Below are 26,892 nucleotides of genomic sequence, written 5' to 3' on the forward strand. Positions count from 1 at the left end.
TAATTCTCTTCTATCTTCCTTCTTCCATATGAAATTAAGTATTCCACTTCTTAGTTCTTTATACATAAAACCTTCATTTAACCAATCATTCTAAATCTTTAAAAAATATTTTTTTTTTGCCAGTCCCTTAAATTTTTATACAGTTCATAGTCTATTCCATCTGAGCCTGCAGCTAAATATATATTTACGTGCCCTAATACATTATCTAGCTCATTTAAAGAAATCTCCTTTTCCAACTCCCTTTTCTCTTTTTCTTTTAACTTTTTTACTTTCCATGTTTTTATTTTACTACCTTCTTTTTTTCTTTAAAAATTTCTTGTAAATATTGTACTACACTATTCATAAGCTCTTCCTGGGTTCTTTCTATTTCTCCTTTTACATTTTTTTTATTTCTCTCATTACACTACCATCTTCCTTTACTAACCTGGTTAAGTAGCTTGATACTACGTCTGTTTTTCCTTATAAGATATATATTTACTTATATAACAGTTCTTGTATTTCTTCCTGATCTATTTCATGTAATTATTTTTCTTTCTCATAGTGCTTTCTATCATGTTCTAAATCTTCCAAGGCATCGTTATATGTTCTTTTATATTTTTCTTTCTCTGCTTTTCTCATATCATATTACCACTGTAAAAAAAACACTTTTTATATTTATAAAATGTTTTCTTAGTAATATGATCTTTCCATAACTATATTACTAATCTCTTTTCTTTCTTTCTTCATTCCATGCTTTCTCATTTATCCTTTTTATTCTTTTGCATATTTTTATATATTCCATGTTTTCCTTTATCTCTAGCATTATTGCATGATGATTAGAAAATCCTATTTCAGCTACCTCCCTTCTGCTATAGCTAAACCTTCTGATACTATAAAATTGCTTATTTTCAGTTTTATACATACCCCATTTGTAAGTCCATGAATTTTTGTCCCAAAGTTTTAACTCACCACATCTTATAACTTCTAACATTTTTCTTGTATCAGTTCTTTTCTTTTTATGCATACCTCTTAAATCACAATTAAAATCTACCGTTGTTATAATATTCATATTTATCACTATATAGTCTAAAATCTGATGAAACAAGCTTTTCCTTTCTTTACAATTAGTATAAGCATATAATGTTATAATGCTATAAGCTTGTTCTTTCCATTTTAAATCTACAGTGGTTAATCTTCCCATTTTTGCTAAAATTACATCTAATATCTGTACTCTGTGTCTACATAATACAGTTGTTCCAGAACATCTTTCATTTCCTAAATTCCATATTATCTAGCATCCCATAGTTTCACTGTTTGTAATCATTCTTCATTTGTTAAAAGTCTTGTTTCTTCTAATATAATTACATCACATGCATTACACCACTCCAGAATTCATATTATTCTTACTGTATTCTTAGTACTATTCGCATTTACAGAAAGCACTCTAAAATTTTCATTTTCCCTTTTTCTTAAATGTATGATTTCAGAAGTTCATAGCTGATTACTAGGATAGCTTTCTTAATAGGCCATTTTTAGCCTAACAAACTTTCTTCCCAAAGATGTTTGCTAATTACTAGTATAGCTTTCTTAATAGGCCATTTTAAACCTAACAAATTATAGGTTCATAGATTTATACTAGGCTATCTGCCCTAAGGCATTTATAAGCCTAGCCTAAAGTTTTGTGGCTTACGCCACCCCTTATATGAAAAAATACTGTGCCCATTAGTTTGTTGTGCCTCTGTCCAGCAGTGACACAGAAATGATTCCTGGGGTTTTCTTCCCAAAAGTGAGAATCAAACACTGTGCCTTGTTTCTGTGAGTCAAATTTCTTGACCATTATACCATCTCCATTCTTTAGCTGTATATATTCTTTTTTATCCATTCCTTTCTTTTTTCTTTTGTATGTATACCTTTAAGTTGTCTTTTTCTGTCTTGTACACTTTTACCAACAAAATTTCCCAGTTTGTCTTCTTCATCACTTATTTTAGAACCTTCTTCTATGTCCTCTTTATTATTTATTTTCTCATTTAATTTTCTTCTATTTCTATTACTTCTAAAATGTATTCTCTTTGTTCATTTTCTTCTCTTATTTTTTCCTTACTGTTATTTTCATTTTTGAAATCCATCCATAAATGTCTAATTTTGGTACATTTTTAACATTTCATTTCACATTTTTTTGCATCACGTCCAATTCCCTCACAAATATATTTTCTTGTGTCATAATTACCTATCAAATGTCCTTTTCCACAATAAAACACATTTGGGTTGTCCCCATTATTTTACAGTACCCCTATTCCTCTTCATACTTATGCTTGGTATATGTATAATTTTTTCTCATTCTGTTTTCAGCACAATATTACAGTCCCAGCCACCAGTAAATAAACCCCTTTTGTCCTAAACTTTTGCAAAGTCCAGTACTTATTTACATAACGCTTTCAAATGTCCTTTCAAAATCTTTCTTTCTACCTGTGTTCGAAATTCCACAGGAGTATTTTTGTTTCGCTGTTAAATGCTTTTATCACATAAAGATTCCATGGGTTACAGTCTTTCTTTTTATTATATTTTCCAAAAAAACAATATTCATTAATAAAACAGTCTCATATGTATTATCACAAAATGTTTCTTTGTTAATAAGAATAAATGCACTTACATCATGTGCTTTTACACCCCCAAAGGAGTTATTAAATTGTAAAACAAGCGAACCAAACAAAGAAATAGCACAGTCCACGACACACAGGATCTGAACCAAAGTATTCCAATTACCAACAGTAAAGTAAAATTCCTTTTAATCTTAAAACAGCAAAAGCTCACAGTACGTAGTTCAGAACAGCAAAACACAAATAAGCCAAGCGCTTTCACCTAGTGAATTACCAGGCTTTTTCAAGGCAAACAAAGCTGTCCATTACAAAAAAACTTTTTAAATAGCAGCAGCAGTCAAGTTAAAAACTCCACCCATTAATTACATAAACCTGATAATTAATTATTAATTAATTAGTCTGGCATCCCTATTACCAGAAAAGGGGAATTGTCATGGGACAGCTGATTAGGGCCTCCAGGATGTGTAGTACACCGGAATTTTATGAACAAGAAATTAAGGTTTTACATAGCCTTTTCTTGGAAAAGGCCTATCCGGTTGGATTGATAGAACAACTGATTCTGGAGGTTTCTGGTAAAAGGGAAACGGTCTATCATCCCTTATTAGGCAGTGGTGTACAACCTGTGGAAGAACTTTTAAAAAATACGACTGATAAGTTTAAGAACAGTTTTGCATACACCTTTTCTTCTAACTCTCAAGCCCATATTGGCCCATAGTATCTACCAATGTAGACTTAAAGCAGTTTATCCCTTTGATGCCCAGCTTTGTTAGGAAGAGGGGTAAGAACTTGAAGGACCTCTTTGAGGGGAGAAAGAACATTGTTCATGAAACAAACAATAGGAAACTTGGCACCTTAAAATGTGGTCATTGTAATCAATGTCACTACATGTTGGACCAGGATACCATCACAATTCCCTCAAGAAGGTTTAAGCACAAATTTCACCAGCATTTCAATTGTGCAACCAAAGGGGTGGTGTATATGGGTATTTGTACTTACTGGTTTTTATATTGGAAAAACTGAGAGGCAGCTTAGGAGAAGGGTGTATGAGCACCAATATGACATCACTAGACGTAAGGACACCAACGCCTTTTTTAAACATTCCCAGGTATGTGACAGGATGAACCTCAAATTTATGGTTTTGGAGCAGGTAGTTCCTGACCCACGAGGGGGTAATTGGGAAGTTAGGTTGGAGAACCGTGAGCTATGTTGGCAGTTGAGGTTGGATGCTTGTACCCCCCCTGGGATGAATGAGGCTCTAAACATTAATAGTGTTCTAAAAATGAGAAGAGCACGCTTATAAAATTGATTTTTTTTTAGGCAATTTACTGCACAGTTCCTTTTTTATAAGACAGCTTAGTTGTATTAACTAGAATGTTATGTACTTATTTTAACTTTATCCCTTCCCATCTTATTGTATTTAATGCATTTTACCTTTTTGGGATGGGAATGTGGTTCTAATGTTACTGCATTGCAGATATTAAATTTATTTTATTTTATTATATTAATTTATGATACATTTAATAGAATTTTATATTATATTACATTGTTTAGTATTATGGATTACAGCAACAAGTATGTTGTATATATAGAACAGGTATTTTTTACATGGAAAAGCACCTTTTAGTGCCTATCATCTTTTCAATTTAACATTATTAATTATCAGGTTTATGTAATTAATGGGTGGAGTTTTTAACTTGACTGTTGCTGCTATTTAAAAAGTTTTTTTGTAATGGACAGCTTTGTTTGCCTTGAAAAAGCCTGGTAATTCACTAGGTGAAAGCGCTTGGCTTATTTGTGTTTTGCTGTTCTGAACTACGTACTGTGAGCTTTTGCTGTTTTAAGATTAAAAGGAATTTTACTTTACTGTTGGTAATTGGAATACTTTGGTTCGGATCCTGTGTGCCGTGGACTGAGTTATTAAATTGTCCCACACTTTATACCTGTCCATTTCTTTGTCTCCTTTGCTTTGAGTCATTACAGTGCACTTAATTTTTTTCAGCTTTCTTTTCTGCTTCTCCACTTTTACATTGTTTTAGTTTCTCGGCATATGTTTTCTTTTCCATCTTATCACTATTCTTCAGGACTGTCTCTGCATCCTCCTTTCATATGTTCTCCATAATGTCCCCCCAGGAAACATCTCCTCTATTTTCTGTCTCACTCTGCACCACCTCTTCTTTAAGTAAATCATTCCGCAACCCTTCTAACTGGAGGGTTCTAATTATACAGTCATCATTTGCTGACTCATCTCCATCAAACAGCTTTCTTTGAAAAATTTTCTCAAAATCTGCACACTTTCTCCGGTCTCAGAATTTGCTTTCTCCTTCATTTCTTCCATCACCCCATCATCTCCTTCCCCTCTCCATCTGCCTCCCTGTTTCTCCGGGCCACCTCTATGCCTGGAATGGAAACAGGAGGTGCTCCTCCAAAGTGGGTCCTATTCACAATAACAAAGAGTAGGGGAAGTTCCATATTGCCCTGGCCATATTTCCCCTAGAAGAATAAAAGAAAATAATACCACCTTGTGTCTCCCCTCAAAAGTGGCCTTTAACATAGTGGGACTAACCCAGTCAACAAAGAATAAATAAAAAATCAATTAAATAAAATATTTTCAGAGTCTGTAATTTTTAGAATTGAACAAGCAGTTGTTGCTTGATCAACTAAAATTTTTCCCTAAGATACTGATCTCAACCAAATGCCCATCCTGTTACTTGCATGGCACAGACCTCATCATGATTTAAACTCTTCATGTGAAGTTGTTCAGTCTCGCCGTTCATTCTTTACTGATGGGTTCGGAGCCAATCTCTTGTCTCAGATACGGCCAATTGCAAAGCTCGGGGTCTTCAAATAGCACGAGGCCAAGTCCCTATCCCATGATGCACCTGGAATTACCTCAGATTTTGTTTGCCACTGCAATAGATCGGAGGTTCTGAAATTAGCTTGGGCCAGGAAACTGTTTTTTTCTAATTCTTTAGTCTAAAATTTAGATCGTATTTAGATAATTTTATAGAGCTCTTATAGCTTTATTGTGTGTATTTCTGCTATTTAGTCCCTTTCCCTTAGTGTGTGTGATAAAACCTTTTAAGGGCCTCTTTGTTTAGGCCTAGTTTTTTTACTAGTTATTAGAGTGTGCTTAGTCAGTGACTTTAGTCACATTGTTTGATATAAAAATTATTTAGTAGCTTAGCCTTCAGTTGTTTAGGAAAGGCTTAAAGTTATAATTACTGTTACAGTTTTTCTTGTGTGAAAAGTAGTTGTCTGTCTTGAATATTTTATAGCATATTTAGAGTGTGTTATCTTAGCAGCTCTCTTCTTTTTTGCATAGTCTGATCATATTGTGTGTCAGACAATTGTTTGACAGTAAAGCCTTTTACTGTCATATATATATATATATATATATATATATATATATATATATATATATATATATATATATTGAACTTCCATTTCTTGTGTGTGTGTGTGTGTGTGTGTGTGTGTGTGTGTGTGTGTGTGTGTGAGACGTAGCCTGATCTTTAAGGCTTCTTGTAGTTTATTACTGCCAAAGTTGTATTCTTTGACAGTAATCTTTTCTCAATGGCTGACCAAGACAAGCACCTCAAGTCTGGGGTTAAAAAGTGCACAAAGTGTGGCCAAAAGATGTCTGTAACAGACAGCCACGTTAACTGTATATACTGCCTAGGAGCTCTGCATTTACAAGAAACCTGTGCTATATGCCATTCCTTCTCCTCTAGGGTGTTACAGGAAAGGAAGAGAAAATTGATTGACAGAGGGTTGTTGAAACCGTCATTTCAGGAAGCTTTGAGTGACCAAGATGGATCCAGCAAGTCCTCAAAGTATTCAAGACTTCAGACTTAAAGAAATGGAAATATTCTTCGACTTCGGCTCCACTGCCAATGGAGCCGACAGTCTTTACCTTTCGGTGCCGGTCCCCAGTCTTGGAACCGGTGTCTGAAGCGCCTAAGAGTCCACTACTCCAGTCGGTACCACTTTTGGTATGCTTCTCTCGATCCTCTATCAGCCTGTCAGATCTGGATGTGGATTGTGTGGTGCAAAAGCTGTTATTGGCACCAGCGTTAACGAAAATGTTATCAGTTTTGACCCAAATGGCTTCGGAGCCATTCTATTCTATTCTATTCTCAATCTATTCCTCCTCCACTGAGGCATGCTGGTCCTTCAGAGCCGGAGGAGGCAGACCTGATGTTAGTGGAACCCTCTGAGCCATCGCCTGTTCAGTGTCTTCGGCTCTGTGCACTCTGATGGACTTTGTGCCTATCGAGGGCTCTAGGAGCCGACACTCTCTGGTCGGGTTCGGGGAGGACAGTAGGACCGACTTGTCAGTTCCGATTTTGCCTCTTGGGGCCTCGACTTGGATGAGCTGGGCTCCTACCTCAGGCTCGGAGCCCACTGTCCCAGTGCCAGGGGTGTCGACAGTTTCTTTGGATCCGTCAGCTCCCTATTATCGGAGCAGAGGTGCTTTCGATGCCATGAGGAGAGTCATGTCTCCTAGGACATCCTTGACTTCTGGTCTGCCTTCCTCCTCCCCAAAAGTGCCTGTGTCGGCTTCTGCCTCGCACATCCTAACCAAGCATAGATACCCAGAGCCCCAGGAAGCCCCATTGGGTGGCCCCTGCTCTTCTGAGACCTCACCAGAAGCTCCCACTGATGAGGTTTCCTGGAAGAGATTGTGTAAGAGGAAACATCTAGACTCCCCACAGGAGTCTCTAACATCAGACACTGACTTAGATGAGTCAGAAGGGTCCCCACGGTCCTCCTCTGAGGATATTTCATTCGCTGAGATACTTGAGATCCTTAGGCAGAGGGGTAACTGGCAGTCCAAAAGCCCTACTGAGGATGAGTCAGTTCTCCTGAAGGCTTTCAGGTCTCAGCCCTCCACCTCTTGGTTGTCAACGCCCTTTGATGAGCTGATGCAGCTGGTCTCATGAAGGGCGTGGGAGTCTCCAGATACTATAGAGCCTGTCCAGAGGAGTTCTAATAAATTAATTTCTGCCCCCCTTGACAAAACATTTTTAACAAAAGGTGTTCTTGTTGATGCCATGGTGGTGGCAGCTGCCTCCAAAAAGGAAATGTCTGAGACTTCCTCGTCTATCCATCCTCCTAACAGAGACTCCAGGATTATGGATAGATATGGGAAGCATATGTTTAGTTCAGCGACCTTTGCCCTTCATTCGCTAAACTATTTAACCCATTTTACTAGGTTACAAAGAGATCTCCTTAAAGAGCTAGGAGATACTCTTCAGGGTACAATAGTTGCAGGAGCTTCCGACAAAGTTGCCGCCCAGCTTGCTACCTTCAGTTCTATTGTCAACTCATCCATGCACCTCATCTCTTATGCAGCTGATGGAACGAGTAGGGCAGCGGGTACAGGAATTGCTCTTAGGAGACATTCCTGGATGCGCTTGTGTTCCTTTGCAAAGCCCTTCAAGTCATCCTTCATGAACACTCCCCTTGATGGCACGTTCCTTTTCGGGCCTAAAGTGAAGAAAACCTTAACCAGGTGTGAACAGGACGGAAAGACTCTGTCTGCCGTCGGGGTCCGTTTTTCCACCTCTACCCGACCCTACCCTACCCTAAAGGTTAAATGGGAGGAAAAATGTGGTTCTGAAAAGCCCAAGGAGCCTTTCAGGACACACATGGTGAACCCCCCTCCAGGGGCTGAGGAGGGGGCAATAATGGAAGATGCCACCCTTGCGGCAGAGGGGGTCCACAGCACCAGGGCGACAGAGATCACTTCTTTGGGAATCCCTACGAGCACTTCTAAGAGGAGGGTCGACTGTCTTGCTCTGGAGGCAGTCGGGGTTTGCTTATCTTTGTATCCAGATGCCTGGCTCAGAATAACAAAAGGTAGCTGGGTACAAAGTATTATTTCCAGAGGATACTTCATTCCATTTGCCACACCCCCTCCAATCATAAGAAAAATCCCGGACGTTCCACCCAGTTACAGGGAACAAGCAACAATAGAGGTCCAAACATTGCTAAGAAAAAGAGTCATCCAGCCAGTCCCAGTAGACCAGACAGGATCCGGAACTTACCGGGGACTGCAGACCCATATTGAACCTCAGCAGTCTGAACCAATATGTAAAGAAAGAGAAGTTTCAGATGGTCACGCTTCAGTCTATACTTCCCTTCTTAGAGGAAAACAATTGGATGTGCTCGATAGATCTCAAGGATGCGTACTACCACATAAAATGGCCAGGGCATCCAGGGATCACCTGCGCTTCCGGCAGGGAGCCAGTCATTACCAGTTTCGAGTCCTGCCCTTTGGTCTCACTACACCCCCCAGAGTGTTCATCAAATGCATGGCAGTAGTCACGGCTCACCTAAGGCGTCTAGGATTGCAGGTGTTTCCGTATCTAGACGATTGGCTCCCTACCGCCACCACCAGGCATCAACTCATTCAGGCTGGGGAGTCCACTCTGTCACTCTGCAATCATCTGGGCATTGCAGTCAACTCAGAAAAATATGCCTTGTTGCCACCGCAGCATATCATTTTTATTGGGGCATTGTTGGACACCACAACCACCACACCACTAAGGCTTCAATAGAAAGAGTCTTTCTTCTTTGTCAGCATCTCAGCCTCTTGATATAAAAAAACAGAGCACCAGCATCAGAAGTTCTGAAATTATTAGGCATGATGGCAGCAGCAATTCTAGCTATACCACTAGCTTGTATGCACATGCAGATACTACAATGGCTGTTGTTCACTCAATGGTCTTACCAAGAGCTTCCCATATCTCACAGTATAATGATCACAAATTCCTGCACAAAGGACTTTCAGTGGTGGTTGACCTCACTTCATGTCACTATAGGACGCCCATTTGTGCTACCCGCTCCAGCAGCCACAGTGACCACGGACGCTTGCCTGATGGGGGGGGGGTGCATTTTCAGGTAAAGACAGCACAAGGGACATGGACCGATCAAGAGACACATCTGCATATCAATGTCCTGGAGATGAGAGCGGTACTACTGGTGTTGCAGTACTTTCAGGACTCTCTTCCTCTGGGTACAATTGCGATTCAGACAGACAACATGTCGGTGGTCTGGTATTTGAACAAACAAGGAGGAACCAGATCTTACCCCCTTTGTTGAGAAGCCCTCAGAGTATGGCAGTGGGCTGTTTCCACCCAGCACTTTCTGTTGGCAATGCACATCCCGGGGAAATCCAATGTGATAGCAGAATTGTCCCACGAGTGGTCCCTCAAGAAAGAAATAGTGGACAGGATATTCCTTCGGTGGGCCCAGCCCTGCTGCGACCTTTTTGCCAGTCACATGAACATGAAATGCAGAAGCTACTTTGCCCTGATTCCCCCTCCGGGAGAAGCCCCAAGGGACGCACTCATATACAATTGGCCTCCGGGTCTCCTCTATGCATTTCCTCCAATCCTGTTGATACACAAGGTTCTACAGAAAGGAAAAACCCTGAGAAGGACCATCGTTGTAATAGCCCCTCATTGGCCTCATCAGATTTGGTTCCCCTTCCTTCAACTTCATCTTTTGGAGGATCCTTGGATTCTGGGCCCAGTTTCAGACCTTCTGACGCATTCATCAGGGGATCTTCATACCTCTCTGCAGTCCCTGAAGCTGACAGCTTGGCTGCTCCAGTTCCCATCATAGCCAGGTTCCATAACCTTTCCAATGAGACAAAACAGATCCCTTTATCTTCTCCTAAATCTTCTACTAGGAAACTATATTTTAGCAAATGGAAGACATTTTCTATATGGGCCTCTAAAAATAATATTGATCCTTACCAAGCCCCTATGGCCTCCATCTTAGTTCTTAAGTATGATTTTTAACAAAGGAGCCGTAGCAGCAACAGTTCATGTTCAATTGGCTGCTATTTCTAATTTTCATCTTGGATTTGAAGGGTTGAATATCATGTCTCACAAGTTATCTAAAGCCTTTCTCAAAGGGACCTTTCATATTAGACCACCTGTGAAATCCCCCTATTCGCCATGGAATCTAAATTTTATATTTTCCCAGATAATTCTTCCTCCATTTGAACCAGCTTCCTTGTGTGACCTCAAATTTTTGTCATGGAAAACCATCTTTCTGGTAGCTATTACTTCTGCCCGCAGGGTGTCAGAGCTTCAGGCTTTATTCATCAAGCCTCTATATTTGATATTCCATGCTGACAGTCTCTCACTTAGAACGAACCCCACTTTTTTTCCCAAAGTTTGCACTGGAACCAATCTCAACCAGATTATTGATTTGACAGTCTTCTTCCCCAACCATTCAAGCAATTTAGAGTATATGCTGCACAAGCTTGATGTTCACAGACAGCTCAGATTTTATTTGGATAGAACAAAAGATTTCAGAAAACTTTTTGTTTCATTCTTGGACTCCAGGAAGGGTGTACCAGTGGCTGAAACAACTCTGTCTAAATGGTTATATGATTGCATCACCTTTGCCTATTCAGCTGCCAATATGCCTTTGCAACACAGATTAAAGCTCACTCGACCAGAGCAGTTTCTACATCATCTGCCTTTTCTGCCAAGCTTCCCATTCATAATATTTGTGCAGCAGCCACTTGGTCAAAACCTCATACCTTTATCTCTCATTACAAAGTTGACAAGGCCTCCAGGGACAGGGCCTCCTTTGGATCTACGTTCCTGAGAAATATACTCCCGTGAGCCACCCAAGGTTGATGGTGCTTGGGATGCTACCCATCAGTAAAGAATGAACGGCAAGATGGAACAACTTCAAATAAAGACGTTATATACTTACCATAACATTCCATGTGAGTTGTTCATCTTGCCTTCATTTTTAAATCCCTCCCTCCGACCCCCTCCTGGGCTAGCCCCCTCCTACCCCATCCTGGTTACTCAATCCTTCTATGCCCTTCTCTAGGGAGTGAAAGAATGACATATGGTATTATTATACGCAGCAAACAAAATCTGAGGTAATTCCAGGTGCATCATGGGATAGGGACTTGGCCTCAAGCTATTTGAAGACCTTGAGCTTTGCAATTGGCCGTATCGGAGCCGAGGGATCGGCTCCGAACCCATCAGTAAAGAATGAAGGTGAGATGAACAACTCACATGGACTGTTCTGGTAAGTACATAACTTCTTTTTCTAGACAACTAATTCACAATCCTAGATAAAAGAATGCAATGCAATGCATGGCGCCCTGTGTATGTCTTAAGAATCTGAAACAGACTTTCCCATCCTTTAAGTCATATTTATAACAAGTGTGCATTTAATCGAACATTGAAAAATGATCTTGCACACTGCAGCTGCTGCTCTGGTATAGAACATGACAGCAAGGATGTAGCCATCTTATTAAAACATTATTATAATTAAGCTGTAAAACATAAACTTGTTTGATAGTAATAATTTATTAAACTTTGTGTACAGTAACCAGTATTCCAAAAATGGCAGTTAAAAATAAACTTTCTGCTATTCAGATTAGATCATTTTTGTACATTTATTGGTCATCGGTTTTACTCAGAATTATTTGCATTAGTCAACTAATGTATATCCGCTGTTTACTGATTATTCAGGTTTGCTTATTTTTGTATGTATTGTTCTTTAATTAGCACTCAGAATTACTTATACTAGTCATTTTATAGCCTGCCGCCTTGTAAATATATGGTTGTGTCTATCTTTGTCTTCTTGGATTACTTTAGATGTGAACATTAATAATTTTGTATTTCATTCCTGGTTGTGTAACACAAATAGATAAAGCCCTGATTGTGACCTGGATGACCTGAGTATGAGTAGTGCCTCAAGTTCAGGAAGAATCAGGTGAGAGAGGTTGTGACTGAGCAGCCTACATCAGTTTGCTCATTATTGGGGGTTGGATGTGGTATGACTGCTTCATTACTGATGCCTATCAGGTGCAGATACCAGGTATGCAGTACAACATTAAGGACATACACTTGGCTTTCCTAAGCCGTTGATGATATTTAGCCATCTTTGGAAACATAAATAGGTGGGAGAAATTGTGGACCACCATAGTGAGGTAAGCACACTCATCAGCTGTTTGCTGTTGGGGGGTAGGCTGTGCAGAAGCATTCCTTGTTTCTGCTTTGGAGAATGAGATTACTCTGGAATTGGGGCATCAGGTAGTCCCTGGTCTGGGATACAGTTAAGGTCTGCCTTAAACCTGATTGGGCTTGGTCTGAGGAAGGGTAAAGTCAAACCTATAAGTGACAGGAACAGGGGATCCGCTGTCTTTGTAGACTAGCTGAAGAAGTGGAGCAACATAAGTTACAGACAGTCTCACTGATAGTTACTTTCAGTTAACTGTTGCCCAAGGGAGAATGAAGAGACCCTCTTTTCTCCATGAAACAATTGGGTTCAAGATCTGCTGGAGTTTGGACTGATGGTTGGCAGTCAAAAAGGCAAAGAAAACATCTTTAAAAAAATTATTTCATGGTACTAAGAAACTGCCACTGTCATCGTGATTTTATGTACTGTGTACCCTAAATTTTCCTGATTATTTAACGTCTTTGACATTTTCCTCCTGGAACTCCACTAAAAATACTGAATATTTCCAGTCAGCAAATGTAGTTAGTCAATAAACTAACAAAAAAATTAATTGCCCCTTTTTTTCTTTTTTACTTTTCAACTACCTTATACGAGCCAACTTGCATTTTTCACTGTTATACATTTCAGGTGACATGTATAACATTTAAGCAGACAATGGGGCTTATATCAATCATTTGAAATGTATAAGTGCCACAAAAGATCAGTGAATGTGAAACAGTAATTAAGGAGTAAAACATTCTAAAATATTTTTATGCTGGTGAAGAGAGGTATCAGTAAAGGATCAAATATATCCCAGAACAACTACAGATATATTTAAAAATATACAATATGTGTCTCATACAAAAGCCTAAAATGGGTATTAAGTCTTGATATTTAGTATGCATTAGGGTGTATAACTGATATTGTAAGATATAATCTGTCATTTAACTAGTTTATATAGGTAATATTTTATAGATTCATAGGATGATACTAGGCTATTGACCCGTAGGCCCTTTTAAGTCCAACCACAAATTTCGTCCATGTTTCCTCAAAGTCAACACCTGTTTCCACTGTCCAGCAGGGACACAGGTGGGATCCCAGGGGTGTATTTTCTGTTTCCCATCCAGTCTTCCAGGTTCCTCTTAAAGAGGGCTAGAGAGGTACTCTTCTTGACATGGAGAGGGACTTTATTCCACAGATGGGAGAGTCTTTGGGACACAAATCTCTCCTGCCAACAAGTTCTGTTAATGTCTCAGACCAGGTCAAGGCCTTGCGTATGGGTTGCATGAGTGGAGTATGACTTACGGATATGCAACAACTCCATCAAGGCTGAATCTGAGATGGCCTTTTGTACCTTTCTGTACCAGACTGAATAGGGGGACGGGGCTTTTAGCATATCTGTATAGGATAGAGAGACAGGGATTTTAGCCTATCTGTATAGGATAGGTGTTTGAGACCTTGGCTTTTCCTAGTCAGGAACCTCTGTGGTCTCTCCAGCTGCTTAATGTGCTTGGCAAGGTACATGCCATGGTGCCATTTTACTCAATGGGTCTGATAAGGGAGGAGTACAGGGATGTTATGACCTCCTTGTTCCTGGATAACATACCCTTACATATGAGGTGGGACATGTAGAAAGCCTTCCTTACACCGGAGGCAACATGGTGGTCAAAAGTCAGGCTGCTATCAACCTGGGTGCTGAAGCCCCTCATGACTGATTGCGTGCTTAGTACATTGTTATTAATGTGATAATTAGTGGGGATTCCATTTTCCCCAAAGGGGATAATGATGCATTTCTTGGTGTTCAGTTTGAGGCCATGTTTCTGGCAACCAGTCATTAGTTTGGGTAAGGATGCTCACATCTATAGGGAAATTTAAGACAGCACCCAGCTTGCAGTCATCTGCAGACTTGGTCAGCCACAGACCATTGGTTTTGGTTTGCACCTCAGAAAAGTATATCCCAAACACTAGAGGCCCCAAGACCAATCTTTGGGGTACACCGCTCATTACGGGTCTACTACAAGAGGTGGCTTCCCCTACTTTGACTGAGTGAGTTCTATCAGTGAGTCAGTTAGCTACCTATCTGGTAACATGTGGGTTGATGCCTAGCTGGGAGAGTTTATCTATTATGCCCAAGTGGGGAATAGTGTCAAAGGCTTTGGCTAGGTCAAGTTAGGTGGTGTGCACCGTCTTCCCCTCTTCCATGTTTTTGGTGACTGTTTCGAAGAAGTCAACCTAGTTTAACAGGCATGATTTTCCTTTGACAAAACCAAACTGTGGGGTCATGTGTTTGGAGGTTGACAATGTCCTTGTCTATAAAGTCCACAATAATGCATTCCATGGCCTTGCAGATCAGACTAATTAAGCTGATGGGCCTATAATTGCCTGGATCAGTGGATGCTCCACCTTTGTGTATAGGGATGACAGTGGCTGTCATCCATTCAGCTGCGATGAAGCCAGTGCACAGGCTTTGGTTGAAAAGGATTCCTAATGGAGCTGAGAGCTCATGCCTGAGTTTATGTAGGATACAGCCAGGGATGTTATCGGGTCCCATAGAGACTGTATCTTTTGCCTTTGAGAGGGCATTAAAGACCTGCTCCCTGGTGATGAGGGGGAGGGGGACTGGAGCTTGAGATGTCCTGGTTTACTGATGGAAGGACAGGGGGTGAAGTTTTCACTGAGGCTATCTGCCAGCAGGTTGGCTATTTCTATCGCGTTTGTGTATGTGGTATTATTGGCCACCAGTTCAGAACAGGTGTGGGTGCTACCTTTGAGATTGCAGACATATGTGAAGAATGCCTTGTGATTTTCCTTATTGGATGTGGTCAGTTTGGACTCGAAGTTAGCCTTAGAGGATTTCACCAGTGACCTTATTTGCTTTTTCAGAGAAAGGAGAGATTGCTTCCAACTTGGCACCTGCTCCTTCTTGATCCTGGACAGCATTTTTTTCCTTTTATTGTAGAATTTGTTTATTGCTGCTGTCCACCAGACAGGCTTACTCTTTCTTGAGGAAGGCTGGTGTAGGCTTGGACATTAGTGCTAGTTCTAACTGAAGGGATGGTGGCTGCGAAGCTGCTTATATCTGCTCTGAGGAGACTGTAGTCAGCTTTGGAAAAGTTTTTTTGTTTGACCCTGACAATGGGGGTGGTGGTGGTCAGGGGAGTTGGTGACTTCAAAAGTAATCACTTTATTGTCAGATCTTACCAAAAAGGATGACACTGTAGGGGTCCTACAGTAGCTACCCACGTTGGTTATGTTTCAACCAACTGATCCAATGCTTTAGCAATGATGAAGTTAAGGAATCTCTGGGCATTCATGTTTGGGCTAGAATAGGTCTCCCACTCTATGGTTGGGTGGTTAAAATCACCCAGGATCAGAGTAGAGGTTTGAATCTTTATGGATTCCAGTAAATCCAGATAGGTGGAGTGGGCGTCCTGAGTCATGGTTGGGAGTCTGTAGCTAGCTATGATATGAATAGGTGTTTTGTCAACAGTTAACTGCACTTGGAGTGTCTCCTGTGCATCATACTGTTTGACCAGCCTGGAGGTGTGTATGTCTTTGATAAATACTGAAACTCCACCTCCTTTGGTTTTGTAACCCACCATTTGGGGACTGAATGTATGGTAGGAATAGTAATCTGGTAAGGCTGGGGTGGTCTCCACAGCATTGAACCAGGTTTCAGTGACTGCACAAATGTCAGCATCCTCCAGGGCAAGGAATGCTTACAGTGAGTGCAGTTTCATGCTAAGACTCCTAGCATTTAGCAGCATGACCTTTACATTTCATTTAGAAGAATTTTTCATGTTGGTAATGTTGTGCTCATGACTTTGCCTAAAAATGGCACTATGGAGGAGGCAAGAGCCTTTGCCAGAATCCTGAAGCCCAGGGGTGACAGAGGAAGGCCATCTCTGGCAAAGCATCATGGTCTTTCAATCATGTCCTCCCAGGCTATCAGATAATGGATACCCTTGGAATGACAAGAAACTAAGCCAATTGTTAAAGTCAGTCATTTTCTGTTTGTATTGAGGGATCATTCTGGGTGATAGTAGGATGCTGCTTAAGGCTAGGGACATACTTGCATGGGACACATGTTCAACGAGCTCAGTCATGTAGTTCAGAGAGTTGTTAACAGACCTGAGTGCATGTGTGATATGGCGGATTCTAGCACCTGACAAGCAACTTACCGTGACTTTCTCCTTGTCTAGCCTGGTGAGGGGCACATCTCTGTGTCTCACGATAGTCTCCTATGACTAGTGTGCTGGGTTTGTGGCTGGGCCTTAGAGGCTGTGAGACACAGATGTATGTACTATGTGCACTGCTTGGTGCTGTGGGTTGTGATGTGCGTGGGTTTTTGTTTCAGAGGTCTCTTTTGTTTAAGTATGTTTTTGTTAAGAACCCCCGCATGTGTAGGAGTGTGTTGTACAGATGTGGGTGGTGTTAGAAGTGTGGTGCTCATAGTATTTGTTCAGACAACCTTCTCAGTGCCAGATGTACTGGCTTGTGTCTGAGACAGCAAGGATTCTAGGTTCTTAATGTAATTGTATTTCATTTCATTTATAGAATGCCTTGAGTTTTGTGTATTATTCTCACTTGTATGAATTTTGGTATTTAAATATAATTTGTTCAGTTTTCATTTTCACAGAAAGCATTATAATCTTGCACATCTCAGATATATAATTATTTTTCATTGTTTGACACAGTGAATCGCTTGGGAGACATCCGCAATGACAATGACCCAAACTGCACCTATGAAGGAGACAACAATGTCCTACTGCAGCAAACTAGCAATTACCTTCTTAGCTGGGTGAGAGTACTACATGATGGTTAGTACACTTATTTTTATATCTATTTACACAGTAGTTATAATGACACATATATTTCATGTATATTTATGCATAATTCCGTGATAGTTGCATATTTGTATAGGGTTACTGCTTCGAGAGTGAGATGACTCTCGAGTTAACATAGCTCCATTTGTTTTCTTTTCTGTCTGTTAATTTAATTTTACATTATTTAGTTTGCTTACCAGTATAAGGCACTAATTAGTTATGACCAGTTTCAGAAGCAACCTGGGAGATGACAGCAAAATAAAAGAATAATGCAAAGGTACTATGCAAATTAAACGGCAGCAAATATAGTAATCACAGTACAAGAAGCAGCAGATATGGTAGTCACAGTACAAAGATGTGAAATAAAATGATTAGTAGCAGACATAATTTGATTACAGTAGGAATTAGTAGTTTGGTAATTGAGTAAAAACACTGATATGGTATCAGTTGCATCACTGCACTGTATTTAAAGAAAATATGGAAGACTTTATATTTTTCTTGTTTTTACCTATTTGTTGACCAGGTAAGCCTCCTAGGCAAATTGTCCCTTTTCAGGGAAACTCAATTACGCTATCTGGTTAAGTAGATTGGCCAGAGTTGCATATTAGCTAAATGAAGGTGGAGGGAATCAAACCCTGTACTCCAGGTGAATAGGAAGAAGCTCATTAAAAGATGGGAGGTTTAGTCCTGTAAGTCGAGGGTGCAATATTGTGAAGAAGTTGCAGAGGTGCAAAAAGCACAACCTCCCTTCAAACGTACCTAAAAGAAGAAAATACCAAATCTTTAATTTTTCTTTTTTTTTTTTCCAAATTTGAGTTTATACTTTGAAGTCTTGTGATGTGTAGTACTTGGCCTCACAGATGTTCATCGTGTTACCCTGCTGCAGTCATCACACTTGGGTTATCCTGTCGTCAGGTGGTCCTGCAGTTGGCCTGAATTCCAAAGTCTTGGTCCGGCGTCGGTTACTGTTGCTTCTTCCCTGACGTCAGTGCACCAGGGGTATATAGGAGGCATCCGACGCCATTTTCTTAAGTCTTTCTTGCCGCGCGGTGCCCGAAGCAGAAGCAGTTCGCAAGTGCCAGTCGGCCGACTCCTGAGATTTTCGAAGTCGAATTTCAGATCCGAAGTCTTCATTAAAGCTAAGTACCCCGTTGGGGAAACTTTTCTTGCCTCAGACCAATGTCAGAAAAAGTTAACAATTGTATTTCTTGTGGGAAGCAAATACCTCATAAGGATTTTCATTCTTATTGTATACCTTTCCTAGGCCCAGACCACAACGTCACTGGTTGTCGCTTTTGTGCTAGGTTCAATAAGCGAACTATAAAGTGACGCTTTGATTTCGCATGACACTACTTCGGTAGAAAATTTAATTACACTATGCCGTCGGAGCAACCGACTACCAGCGTGCACAAAAAAAGCAAAGATAAGGACAGGCAGCCTAGATCCTAGCCAGACTCCGAGGTCTCAGCTGGGCCGGTCGCCGGTTCACCGGTTTTCAGTGCGGTGCCTACGCAGCCCCTGGCTACCACAGAATTGGAACCCCAGACCGCTTCGGATTCTCTGGCGGAGAGTTCTAGGCCAACGCAGCCATTTTCTTTAGGCCCTACCGACGACATTGCAGAAGGAGAAGCCGGTGCTGGAGAAACACCTTCGGTTTCTGAAGGTGTCTTCAGACCGACAACGCTCACCATAAAACAGTATCCTAAGCTTAAGACTCCTCTTAAACCAAAAAAGACTGCACTTCAGTCTCCAGTTCAAGGCCCCATGCCTAAGAAACAGATGCTTAAAATGGCAGAAGATTTGATCTCTTTAATCAGGGGTTCCCAACCCCCACCCAACAAAAGGCCTAGACAAGAGGAAGATTATGCCTCCTCTGACCAAGTGTCTATTTCCTCAGGCTCCTCTGAGGAGCAAGATTACTCCTTTCCCCCTTATGAAGATTCTGATGCTGAGGATTCCATTCCCTCAGCTTCTCCCCCTGAAGACTATTCCTTTGGGGAAACCTTACATACCATGAGGGAACATTTCCACTGGGAAGGTCAGGACTACTCCGACTCAAAGAAAAGGCTCAGAGAGTTTCTTTTACTCCCCCAGCACAGACCACTTGCTATCCCCCCAGTTTTAGACATTGTGGGTGATGTTGACTTAGAATCTAGTCTAAATCCAGATTCTCTGCCTCCTGCTCCAGCCAAACCAGATAGATATTATAGAGTGCCTGACTCCCACAAATTCCTTTACAAAAGCCCTGTTGCTGACCCAGAGACAATCTCCCAGGGTCGCAAAGGGGCTAAGGCTTCTATGGCTAAAAATCCGGTACCCTCTGAAAGGGACTCCAGAGCACTAGACAAGTGGGGGAAGAAGGTTTACACCTCAGCCACTCTAGCTATGAGAGCACTAAATTGTCAATTTCACATGCTTAAATACCAGTAATTCCTAATGTCTCAAATAAAACAAAAGATGAGCACACACCCTCAACAGTCTGAATTGAAGGAAATGCAGGCTCTGTTGCATGCAGCTGAACAGGTGGGCAAACCTACTTTACAATGTGGATTTGATTCCTTGGAAGCTTCCTGTAGAGCAGCTGTTACTGGGTCTGGTATACGTAGGCATGCTTGGTTAAAGGAACAAACTCTACCTGATCATGTTAAAGCAAAGTTACTAGATGCTGCCTTACAGCAGGATTTCCTATTTGGGGTTAAAGCAGAAGAAGTCTTAAAGAAAATGGAGGATAAGGCAAAATCTATGCAGACGGTCAAAGATTTCTTACAGGTTCAGCCCCCACACTTCAGCAGAAATTGGCCAACAAAAAATTGGTCCTCTCCAGCTACTGACAGACCACAGAGGGGTAAATACAGACGCCCAAGAGGCAGAGGACAAGCACAAACCCATTACAAACCTTGACAATGGGGCACTGCAACACAGAAGGGAGGAGAAGACAGGTCCCAAACTACTAGAAGGCAAACACAATGGCTTAAACCTCAAACTGCCAAGCAAAACTCTCTTGGCAGTTCCCTGGGAGGAAAATTAGCACTTTTTACAGACAACTGGCGCATCGTCACAAAGGACAAATGGGTCCTAGACATTATTTCACAAGGATATAGATTCCATTTCCACACCTTGCCAACGATAAGAGGAATGCCAAACCTGCCACAAAATCAATGGGAAGAGGCACAAAAACAAATTACAGCTCTCATGGACATGAGAGCCATTCAACTGGTACCTACACGGGAGCAAGGCCAAGGATTTTACTCAAGGCTCTTTCTAGTCCCCAGAAAGAACAATGCTTGGAGACCCATTCTGGACCTTGCAATTCTAAACACCTTCTTACAAGTACCCAAATTCAAGATGCTAACACTATAGCAGCTTCTTCCCATGTTGGGCAAGAAAGCATGGCTAGTAATGTTGGACCTTAAGGAGGCATACCTGCATGTCCCTATCAGACAAAATTGCAGAAGATACCTCAGTTTCATTGCAGGTTCAACCCATTACCAATTCTCTGCACTGCCCTTTGGCTTATCCACTGCACCCAGGGTTTTCACAAAATGCCTGGCACCAGTAATTGCATACTGCAGACAAAGAGGAATTCAAATATACCCATACCTGGATGACTGCCTCATCCAAGCAGAAAGCAAGGATATCCTCTTACAACATCTGACTTTTGTAAAACACCTTCTAAGTTGCCTAGGGTACACAGTAAACGAAAAGAAATCAAAACTAGTACCCTCACAAAATATGACATTCCTGGGTGCCAGCTTGAATACAACGGCCCAGATGGCTTATCTGACGCCAGACAAACAACTACAACTGACTCAATACTTCAAAACAATGGCAACAAAGACCCAACTCCCTGCAAGAAAAATTCTGCAGGCCTTGGGCTTCATGGCATCTTGCATACTACTAATACCATTTGCAAAACTGCATATGAGGAAATTACAGTGGTACCTAAAACCATATGGACTCAACACAGCCACAGCTTGGACACAATGATATCTCTCATTCCCTGCCTTCAACAAGAGTTTCTATGGTGGTCACAGGCATGTCACATCAACAAGGGTCAGCCTTTCACCTTGCCCCCAGCCAGGCAAATTATGACAACAGATGCATCGGACTATGCCTGGGGGGCACACATGGCAGGACGGTGCTTTCAAGGCATATGGACTGCAGATCAAAGGAATCTGCACATCAATCAAAAAGAAATGCTAGCTGTACAGAATGCCCTGACAGCTTTCAAGGACCTCTTACATCCAGCACAGCTTACAATAAGGATGGACAACACCACAGTAATGTGGTACATAAACAAACAAGGGGGTACACACTCCTACCCTCTATGCAGGCAAGCAATGACCTTGTGGAACACAGCACTGGCTTACCAAGTTCAGCTACAAGCTCAATTCCTGCCAGGAAAAAAGAACACATTGGCAGACGACCTAAGCAGAAACATCATGGATCCCCATGAGTGGAAACTGGATCCACAAGTATTTGCAATGATAACTCAAAAATGGGGGCACCCAGACATAGACCTGTTTGCCAGCCCCCAAAACTATCAGCTAACAAAATTTTGTACAAGGACATTTCACCATTAAGCTTGGAAAGTGGACGCACTCTCATTCAGTTGGAAAAACCTGACAGTATATGCCTTCCCTCCATTGCCTCTTCTCACAAAGGTGCTGCTGAAAGTCAGGATGGAGAGACCCAGAATGATACTCATAGCCCCAGCCTGGCCACGCCAGCACTGGTACCCACTACTAAGGAATATGACCCAGGGCCCACCTTGCATTTTACCACAAATTACTCATTTGCTCACACAGCAAGACAGTCAGATTCTACACAGCCAGCTCAAAATCTTAAATTTGGCTGCATGGCAAATCACCTAAGCAAGCAGCCAGCTCCTCTTCTTCAAGCTGTTATGGATGTTATTCTGGAAGCCAGGAGGCCCAGCACCAGGAAGGCCTACTCGGACAAATGGAAAAGGTTTTGCGCCTGGAACCAAGCTAAAGGCCAAAATACCCTTCAGCCACACATACCTCAGATTCTACAGTATTTAACTGAGATGTTACACAAAGGACTTTCTTTTTCATCTATTAAAATCCACGCCTCAGCTATTTCAGCCCACTACAACATGGATCCTCCCTTATTTTCACATCCGCTTCTAAGGCAGTTTCTCAGAGGGGCCAAAAATATTTGGCCCCCCGGGAGAGCACCTACACCAACCTGGGACCTCAATTATGTTCTGGAAAAACTTACGCTACCTCCTGTTGAACCAGCTTTCTCAGCTGACTTAAAGTTTATATCATGGAAGACTGCCCTGCTGCTAGCAATTACTTCAGCCAGAAGAGTCTCAGAGCTTCAGGCACTAATGGCAGTAGAGCCTTTCCTCATTTTTCATCGACAGAGTTTCTCTACGAACTAACCCCTCCTTTATCCCTAAGGTGGTACCCAGTGTGGCTCTAAATCAAACCATCCATTTACCCACCTTCTTTCCAAATCCATAGAACAAAGGAGAAAGACTCCTGCACTCCTTGGACATTCGCAGGCAACTACGTTACTACTTGGATAAAACTAAGGTTTTCAGAAAATCTGACCATCTCTTTGTATCCTATGCTGCAGCTTCACAAGGAAAGGCTATATCAAAACAGACCATTTCCAAATGGATAGGACATTGCATTTGTTTTTGCTACACCCACCATGGAAAACCAGTTCCTGCTAGCATAAGGCCCCACTCTACCAGGGCAGCAGCTACATCTACAGCCTTCCTCAGGGGGGTGCCAACCAAGGATATTTTGGAAGCTGCAACTTGGAGTTCAGAACACACCTTCACAAAACACTATCACTTACCACTTTACTCTAAGACTAGAGCTGGCTTCGCCACTGCAGTTCTGCAGGGCTTTATAGCCTCCTCTAACCCTGTTTGACTCCACCTCCCATCCTTAGCTTTGGGATTCTACCCAAGTGTGATGACTGCAGCAGGGTAACACGATGAACATAGTACAGTTTTGTACCTACCATAAATGTAGATGTTCTAGTGTATACCCTGCTGCAGTCCAGGTTACCCTCCCTCCACCCCCTCTGACCTAACTAACTAAAATCTTTCAATGCCTTAAAATCTGATACTACCTTTGTGGTGTATTTGCTTATAGCTGGAGGGATGTTTTGTTTGTGCTAAACTTTTATGATTGGTACTATCTACTGACCACCATTTTGGGTGGGCACCTGACATCTGGGGCAGGAAAAACTGAAGAAAATGGCATTGGATGCCTCTTATATACCCCTGGCGCACTGACGTCAGGGAAGAAGCGACAGCAACCGACGCCGGACCAAGACTTTGGAATTCAGGCCGACTGCGGGACCGCCTGACGACAGGATAACCCAAGTGTGATGACTGCAGCAGGGTATACACTCGAACATCTACATTTATGGTAGGTACAAAACTGTACTTTCTGACAGAAAGCCATTCATCTTCCATCCAGGAAGATGGAACATAATTTGTTCTTTTTTTCTTTTTCTAGCCTGTACTGCCATTAAGCCATTCTGTGGTGTCACCACTTGGTTCCCATCACTAAGGTTATAATTATTTGCAGAATGTTTATTAATTATGCAGTCATTGGGGATCTTTTGTTTTCTAGCCCAAATCCCTCCACTAGCAGCTGACACTCACTTTCAGCGATGAGGGCTTGCTATACCGTCCTTTGTGAGCGTATGCTTCATGAAGTCTGTTGCACAGATACAGTCTGGCAGAGTTAAACACCCATCACTGGCCCATACTGTGCACGCCATGCACTTTTCTGTCTATTACATGCTTGTAGTTGGCCGGACTGCCTTCTTCACCCCATAATAGATTAACAGTGTTGTTTGTTGTCTGCTACTTAACCTCATTGACTCCGTCATTGCCGGAGTCATGATATTTAAGCCTTTATTCCTGTGTTCCATAGTGTTGATTGATGCAGAGTAGTAGCTACATCAATTAGCTCCTTGGACAGCTCTGAGATTGTCCCCTCCTCTGTCACTAGGACGTAAGGAAGCATACTGACTGTATGCACTTCAGTACACTTTTATGAAAGGGGGATTAGCAGCAAGAGACAGGCACTAGGACCCAGAGGATCAAAGGCAACTCGGTTAGAAAAGCAAACTAAAAAAAGAAAATACAAATAGAAGATATACTGAATGAAAATGCCGTGATTGAGACCGCAAAGCAATTTGCAGCTCATCAGGCAGTTTCACACTTACTGTTGTTTAACCCCTATCTCTTGGAGGGTGATAACTGATGGCCTGGATGGTGAGGGAAAGCAGCAAGAAATCAAACCAACTTTCTGGTTCTGTGATACAGCTTTCTCTCTCCTTTGCTTGTACAACTGCTGTTGCAACTGGTAGATTGCTGTTAACATCGAGAGACTGGCTAGCACAGAGAGGAGATGGATTTTGTTTTTTGTAGCTTTAAACATGCTTTTTAAGGGACTGTGGTGGTGATGCTGCAGTAGCGTTGTTGCCTCACACTAAGATGTTGTCCTGTTCGATTCTCAACTAGAGCATCTTCTGTGTAGAGACATGTGAATGGGCGTACCTTCGTTGAAGGTTGTGCGTCAGGGCCGGCAACTCGGCACGTAAAAATCTACTGCCAATCATTAGTGGACCGGAGTTCCGCTGTGGCGACCCCTAACCGAGAAAAAGCCAAAAGACACAATCAAAAAAAAAAACACGCTTTTTAAGATTTTAATGTAGCATTGTTACTGCCTGTGTAACACCAGAGGAGTCGTTTCTAGATCTGAAATTGGAATTTTATTAGCCTTTTTGGGCTGATTTCTATCCCTTTCAGCTTTCTGGCTTAAAAACGTGTGTTTGCACATTTTTTGCATCGTGCAGCACCGCAAGGCTACAGTTAAAGTATTCCAGGTGCCAGAAAGTCTGCTCTTCATATTTTCCCTTAGAACTAGCTGGTTTCTCAGTAGTAGCACTAAAATCTGAAACCCTGTGACTAGCACTTGCTCTAGAACCTGCTGGAAAGCACTAGGAAGCCTGAAACTGATACAAGCACTCAACTCTCCTTGTCAATAAGGAGAAATTAATCGTAGGCACTAAACAGCCTAAAATTGCAAAGTACCTTGCAAAGGAAAGGGAAAACAGCTCTTATACTTTAGAAAAAAAGCACCTAAACAGGCATGTCCAAGGGTCAGCTTCCGGTGATTTCTCCTGTCCACCTGGTGAATCTGGGCATACTGGGGCAATGCGGCGACTGCCTCATGTACACAGACAACTCTCTCCTCCTACCACCCAACACTACAGCCTGCAAGAGATGCACTTACATAGCCAAACTGGAAGCAAAGCTCTCTCCGGCCAAGATTGTGCTAGACAGTCAAGAGGAGAAGGTTAACATCTGCACTACACCTCAAGCAACTCATAACCCTTCAAAACCCACACCATCAACACCCACACATAGCAACACTAAACCCACTTATGTGGAGGCCCTTAACATTAACCTGCCCAAGCAACAAGGACCTCCAAACCTGAAATGCAAACAAACACCAGTCACAACCAAAGTGACACACAGCTCACAACACCAGTGTGCCACCCAACAACAGATCCTGAGGCAAGACAATGTACGCAAAACTTTAGTCATAGGTGACTCTATAGTCAGGCACACTGATGTCCCACTCACCAGGCTGAACAAGGAGAAAATTGCAGTCAGCTGCCTGTCGGGTGCCAGGATCCGCCACATAACGCATGCACTGAAGTCACTCCACAACAAGTACAAATACGACTCTGTCATTGTCCATGCTGGAGTGAATGACTTGAGACGTACCTCCCTGGACTACATGAAAAGAGACATGGAAGAGTTCTCGGATCATGTGGCCCAGGCAGGTATGACCCTAGCCCTGAGTAGCATCCTGCCTTCTCCCAGAATGATACCACAGTATAAGGACAAAATTATTGACTTCAACAATTGGCTAAGCTTCTGGTGTCATTCAAAGGGGATCCAGTATCTGTCTGCCTGGGAAGACATGATCAACATCCACGATGCTTTGCCAGAGATGGTCTGCACCTGTCACCCCTGGGATTCAGGTTACTGGCTAAAGCTCTTGCCACCCCTATAGTGCCTTTTTTAGTCAAGGTTCAAAGGACAAAACCACCACCGTAACAGATACAAGCATGCAAAATCTGAAGGTAATGCTACTCAGTGCTAGAAGTCTAAACCTCAAAATGCACTGTCTCGAGGCATTCCTAAAAATGGAGAACATCGATACCTGTGCAGTAACTGAGACTTGGTTCAAGGCTCCAGAGAGCACCCCTGTAATACCAGGCTCTCTTACCACACCTTTCAGCCACAAAACCAAGACCGAAACACTAAAGGTGGAGGAGGGTCCATATTCACCAAGGATATTCACACCTCCAGGCTAGTTGGCTAACACAATGCATCTGAAATTCTCCAGGTGCAACTAACACTAGGTAAGACTGCAATCCAAATTGTAGTGTGCTCCAGATCCCCCACCATGCCCCGAGATTCTCACTAC

General features: G+C 42.0%; 1 protein-coding gene across 1 annotated transcript in view; it reads left to right on the plus strand.

Annotated features, from left to right (window-relative positions):
• Positions 1-26,892, plus strand: part of ACOX3 (acyl-CoA oxidase 3, pristanoyl) — a 1,839,061-nt gene that overhangs the window by 1,210,544 nt on the left and 601,625 nt on the right. The window contains exon 12 of the mRNA XM_044062802.1: positions 17,261-17,383. Coding sequence (XP_043918737.1) covers positions 17,261-17,383 — 123 coding nt within the window. The remainder of the gene's footprint in view (positions 1-17,260; positions 17,384-26,892) is intronic.

This window comes from Protopterus annectens, chromosome 2.part1, assembly GCF_019279795.1.
Source record: "Protopterus annectens isolate FY-2018-M chromosome 2.part1, PAN1.0, whole genome shotgun sequence".
NCBI lineage: Eukaryota > Metazoa > Chordata > Ceratodontiformes > Protopteridae > Protopterus > Protopterus annectens.